At 28.8% G+C, this 6,557-nt stretch overlaps 1 protein-coding gene across 1 annotated transcript; it reads right to left on the bottom strand.

The window, feature by feature from the left end:
• Positions 1-1,314: 1,314 nt before the first annotated feature.
• On the bottom strand, positions 1,315-1,770 carry LOC117926223 (non-specific lipid-transfer protein A-like). The gene is made up of 2 exons (XM_034845301.1): positions 1,430-1,770; positions 1,315-1,332 (listed from the first exon to the last, which is right to left on the bottom strand). The coding sequence occupies exons 1-2, from the start codon at positions 1,768-1,770 to the stop codon at positions 1,323-1,325; spliced, it is 351 nt and encodes a 116-aa protein (XP_034701192.1). The 3' UTR covers positions 1,315-1,322.
• Positions 1,771-6,557: the final 4,787 nt, after the last annotated feature.

Below are 6,557 nucleotides of genomic sequence, written 5' to 3'. Positions count from 1 at the left end.
TTTTTTTAATTTCATTTTTGAGTGTTTGAACCAAACGAATACCACCATGGTTTTTATCGAGAATTTGAACATATGTTTGATAGAAAATCATTATCAACAAAAATGGGTTATTTTTTGAACTTAATCAATCAATTTACTATAGAATCACCATCAAATTTGAATTTGAAAAGACTTTTGTTATTTCCAGAACAAGGAAAAGTTGATTCAGATTAAAAAGATCAAGCAAAATTTTTATTTTTATTTTTCGATAGAGTTATAACTGACCTCAAGGATCAAATAATTAGAAAAAAATATTTTGGAATAAAGAAATTAGTAAAAAAGTCTCCCGATGATCATACAAATTAATCAAGAATGTGAAGGAATAAGAAACTTGAATGACATGCCAAGAGATTCGTTCTTTCTGAATCGTCTAATTAGAAAAAATAAAAATTAGAACTATAAATTCAAAAACCCCAAAAATAAAAAAGTAGTAGGCATCAACTTTTGTTACAAAAATGACAAAACTTACTATGACATCAAATAATGATCATATTCCCGGTGCGAAACGAAGTCTATGACATTATTCTCACGTAAACGTAGGTAGGTATTGTTTAGAACTTATTTTTCCTTTTGACATTAAGACATCACAATCACCCTCCACATCTCTCATGTAAAAATCTATTTTTTTAGAAACGTGATGAAGACTTTTTCTTATAACCAATTTAGGTAATGACATGAGATGTGGTATCTACTGTCTCTCTTCATAAATCTATATAAAGACAAATGGAAGGATCTGCATTGATGAATTTGAGGCTTTGCCACAGCAAACTCCAATTTATACCTGCTGTAAAAGCACTTGGTTTTGGAAACTTTTGAGAATTAGATGTGGTGCTATAAAGTATTGTACATGTCAAACCAATACAGCATGGTTATTAATATTGGAAAAGTCAAAAAGATTTCTTTCTCAAAGTCCTCTAAATGTTTGTTTGCAAGAAGTCATGATTTAGTTCTTCAATTGTTTGAATATAGTTTTCTTCTTTATTTTCTCCTTGAGTGGACACAAAAAGAAGAAAATTAGAGAAATTAATGTCAGTATCATGAATCTTCTTGAGAAAAATCAAATGAAGCCCATTATTATTTTTCTAAGTCTCTAAACTGAGGGAGAGAGAACAGCATGATTTTATTGAACATTACACCAAACCAGATACACATAGGTAGGTCTATATCATGGCTCTCTCATGAGAACCTTTACCATATACAAAGCCATATATATAGCTGGGAGTAGAGAAGTTAGCAAGACGCCATACTTCCTCTCTTTATTCTTCATTTCTCAACCTCCCTTCTTACTGGATTCTGCACCCACATACAAAAAAGAACCCTTATCATCAGTTACGTCCCCTCAAAAAATGAAACGAACCAGCAACATATATCAAGGTAGTTAAATACTCACTGGTCACAATTTGTGGTCATGGAAATAGGAATGCCGATCTGGACTCCACACTTGGTAGGGAGGGCGCTGGCCGCGTCCTCCTTGATGTTCTGGAACTTGCTTGCGGCGGCCTTAACGCACCTGCAGGCATCTCTCCTGTCGGTCGTGGTGGGAGTCAAGAGCTTCAAGTTCTGGACACCATTGCAGCAGGGCGCTGCAGGGTTACCCCCACCAGTGAGGTAGGGCATGCAAGGAGCGAGCGAGGTTTCGACTTGTCCGCAGGTGACTGCATAGCCCGGCTGCACCATGACTGCAACCGTGGCTACAACCACCATAACTGCAATGACCACCCCACCTTTCATTTTCTTTTCTTCTTCTTCGGTGAAATGCTAGCTAGTGCGTAGTATTACTAGTGCTTGTGGGGGTGATGGAAAGGGGAGTTACAGGTTATTTATAGGTGGGCGATGTGGGAAGCATCCGAAAGGGTGAGTGGGGAGGGTGGCACTGCTTGTTATCATATTTTGGCTTCTTGTTTGCCTTTAAACGTCACGGGTGTAGCCTAAAATAGTAAAGGAGAGTGCTTTTCCTCATGAATCTGTTCCACTTTTCCTAGCTTGGCTACATTTGAGCATTGTTGTTTACTAGTTTATAGTGTGGTGCATGTCCATGTGTCTTTGCTTCTGTATACGTGCTTATCCCACATAATCAGAAGTTTTGAAGGCAAAATGACTTGGCACTCATACAGGAACCACAGAGATATGAGAATGTGAGGGGCCATGATCTCTATTTGCTTTCATACGCTTTGAGCCAGGGAGAATAAAGAAGGGAGAAGAGAATAAAATTGTTCATTCCACTAAGGCCTCGTCTGGTACAGCTTTCCCATTTTTGCTTTAGGTGAAAGAAAGTCAGAAGTTGAAGTTAAAATCACAATTTTTAAATATTAATATTGATACCATAAACATTTTATTTAACATAAAAGAAATTTCTTAAATAAATCCAAGTAGAACTTGTACAAAAGATGATCTTCAACTCGTTAGTTAAACAAGTAAAGAAAAGAAATTTAACTTCTTTCGAGTGAAAGGTGAGCATACTTGTAACAAGTTGTATCCGAATGAAATTTTAACGCATCAATAAAAATTATAGCCGGCAAGATAATTCAAATTTCTATTTTCTTTTCTTTTTCCAATTTTCTTTTTCTCACAATTTTCATATTTATACTTTAGTTTATAGTTAGTTTTGTTATACTAATGGTTAAAAATACTTATATTTTGTACCATATGTATATCTATATATAATAATAAATCAATATTATTCTTTCAATAATAAGATTAAAAATAGAAAATAAACATTAAGCCTACCCAAAAAAAAAAAAAACATAAAAAATGAATTAGAGTAACAAAAGAGATTATCACTTTGATAATAAAGATGGAAATTAGTTCAAAATTGCTTACTTTCCAAAAATTCTTTATTTTATGTTAGTTTAATTTACAAGATGTAATTATCTTCTAGTATTCCAACATTTTTAGAAAAATTTATATCTCAATATGAAATTTTCTTAAATTATTTATTTATAATTTTTAATTATCACTTATATATATGTTTCCACTCATATGTATAGCATTTGAGAGAGTTAAAAGATTAACTTACACCAAACCAACCCATAAACACATTCGATTCATGTCAAATCTAATCCTCAATCAGTGCCAAACCTATGGACAACGTGGGTTTCTATGGGTTTTCACGAGCTATCAAATAAAAGGATTATAGTAAAATCTCATAATAAATAAAAAAAATATTGATTTTAAAGTTACAAAATATAAAACAAAATAAGGTTTGTATTTTTCAAATCCAAACTCGGCACTAATCCTTTTATATAAGTGTAGACATCAAAATTTTTTGTGAATTAAATTATTATTAAATTGATCTTCAAAATTATAGCTTCCCGCTTTAACAAAATTTGGTCTCAACAAGTGATGGATCACATACATGTGACACGTGATATATATTTAAAATGTGGCATATAGTAAAAAGAGAATAAAAATAATAACAAAAATTCTTTTATCCTCAAACTTCTAAAGAAAACAAACCTTTTATTGAAGTAAAAGAAAAATAAAATAAATATTCTCTCCTTGACAAATTTTCTAAATAAATGAGACAAGTTACCAAAATCAAGAAACTAAATTTATTTGAATTAAGCCACTAAATCTTAGAGATTCTAAATTTAATTCTCAAGTTTCACCTCTAAATAATGGAGACTTCCTTAATAAAAGGGAAAGAGACTTTGAATCTATCAATAAAACAACTTTAAACTGGAAAATGGGGTTTACAAAGAAAATAAACAGATTCATTCAGGAACAAGTCATTTAATGCCCTCAATTGATCTTCAAAACTAAGAAAACGTTTTTGTCGTCATTTTTCAAAGTGTGATCAAAATAAAAATAAAAATTAAATAAAAAAGATATTCTTTTTAAATAATATTAACATATAAATTTGTATCCCCACAATTAATTTATTAAAAAAATCTTATTTCATATATTTTTCTATTGTTTTTCTTACATTATAGAACTTCACCAAATTTATGCATACAACCCACCACCTCCACAACAACTCAAACTTCGGAGTTGGATGAGTTCAATCGGGCCAAATTGTAAATTTAGGTGTGAGTGAGTGTTAATTTAATATACATTACGGCTTATCTCCTATCAACTCAAACGTTTAAAAAGACGGAAGTTAATCAAAGATCTAATCTCTCTCTTTCTCTTTTTTCAACAAATCTTATCAAATTGATTTATCAAATTGATTTGTCAAATCTCGTAGAAGTCTTCATTTTAAATATTTTTAATGTAAGATGTCTTCCATCAAAGTGAAGAATGATTTGAAGCTTAGTCCCATTTGTCTCATAGTTATTGTCCCCACAGGGATTGCCCTCATCTAAAGCCATCATTTCCACCACCACTCTCACCATCACCATTTCTTCCTATCTATCTTAGTGACCGATGCTATCGTCACTGGATTAGAATTGAAATAAAGGCGGTTATATGCAAGTTTGAGATTTTTTTTTAAATGGAGGATAATTCATATATTGTTTTTTCTCATCTTGTTCTATCATGATTGTATATATATAATTAAATTAAAAATAATTTAACTTAAATTTTTATTTTCTTATTTTTAGTACGTATAAAATAATAAACTATTTTTCAACTAAATAAGTTGTAAAAAATTATAATATTCATTTATTTATAAAATATATTTATTTCTAATATAATTAAAAACTTTAAAAATTAAATGGATAAAGTGAGTGTACAAATTCTCATTTCAACCTATTTCAATTAAAATTTTAATTGTGTTGAAAATGATAATTAATTTATATAAACTGGGGACAATAACCCTTTTTGAATTTGCTTAATTACTGGTATGTAATAATGATATGAATATAAATGTAAAAAAAAAAAAAAATTAGAAATAGATTTATGAATTCATCAAGAATAAAATACCTTGGTTTTGTATAAAAGTACCGTGTCTAGTTTGTTTGTCCAAATATTTAAGTAAAATTAGTAATTTTTTAAGATATATCCATCAAAAAAAATTTCTTTATGCAAAACCTTTTCGATTAACCAAAACCAAATAAGTTAATTTCTTTTTTTAAGAAAAATTTAAAACAACTTGGTAAATGCACAATCAAATGGTTCCTCTATGAACACTCATTGGTAAACCAATTATAGAAGAAAATTTGGAATCGCCCATTAAGTTTCTTAAATTGAATTAAGAGCCTCAAATGTATTTGTATAATCATCATCTTCAAATAAAGTTAGTAGTACAACAAATAACATGAATTCAGAATCACCGAATAAGTTATTAAATTGGATTAAGAGCTTTGAATGTGTTTGTATGATCATCATCTTCAAATAAAGTTAGTAACACAATAATTAATATAGATTTAATGTCCAATTATAAAATCCTTTAAAAGGGAGAGTAAATTCAAAACCAAAACTAATAAAATTGACTTAATGGATAAATTAGGAATACAACAATAAAAACAATAGTTAGGTGATGTTTTTCTTTCATCTCTTCCAACCAAATCCCTTTTTAGCTTCTTCTAAACCTAATCTTTTTTGTAATCTTCATGCCAATTCCCATAATCTCATTGCTTCCATATATGCATATCATCATCTTCACTTGCCAATATATAATACCCTACATTTTTCAAGTGCTTTATCGAAATTAAAAATTAAAAATATGAATTTATCCCAACTAAAAAAAATTAAAAATTGCATCATATAATCGACTTTCAAAAACCCACTAATAAATGGTGAAGAAAAAAAAAATGAAAATGACAAATCTAGGTAGGTTTTTGAAAATTTGATTCATACCCCACTATCATAATGAAAAACATAAAGTTTTGAAAATGAACAAATAAAGAAGATGGTCAAACAAAAAAATAAAAGGACGAAATTTGGGAGAAACTAAAAAAAATTGTGGATTTTTGGATTGAGAATTGTTAGATGTTAAAAATGAAGAAGATGAGAATTTAATGGTTTGGATTGTTAAAAATAAAAATAAAAAATAATAAGGAGAAGAAGAAAAAAGAGGAAGGTATTTAGTTTGTGGAGAAGAAGAATGTCAAGGTTGTGAATCAAAGTTAAGGTTATGAAAAAAGAATAATATGAAAATTAAGGCTATGTTTAGTAATTGTTTTTTAAAACAATTCTAAAAAACAATTTTTTTTTTAAATAATGTTTTATAGAACAAATACCCATTTGGAGAACTAAGGTATTTTTAACCTATTTTTTTAAAATATGTTTTTAAAATAAATTATATATGTATTATTTTATTTTTAATCAGTTTTCATATTTGTATAATTATTTTTTAAAACAGTTTTAAAAAAAACAAGTAAGAGCAACCGAAAACAATTAAAAGATGTTATATAAAAATACCATATTTTCTGGTTGTCAAACATGTTTTCCTTTTTTTTTTTTTTTGCTTTGAAGAACAAAAAATTGTTTTCGAAAATTATTATCAAATATGCCCTAAACCTTTAGGGTTTAATTTGTGGAGAAGAATAATTTGAAGGATGTGAATCAAAGATTAAAGTTTGAAGAAGGAATAATATGAAAACTAAAATTAGAATATTAGAGTTTCAATTTTGAAA

The sequence above is a fragment of the Vitis riparia genome, chromosome 12, assembly GCF_004353265.1.
Source record: "Vitis riparia cultivar Riparia Gloire de Montpellier isolate 1030 chromosome 12, EGFV_Vit.rip_1.0, whole genome shotgun sequence".
Classification (NCBI taxonomy): domain Eukaryota; kingdom Viridiplantae; phylum Streptophyta; class Magnoliopsida; order Vitales; family Vitaceae; genus Vitis; species Vitis riparia.
This window is presented reverse-complemented; position numbering and strand designations above follow the sequence as displayed.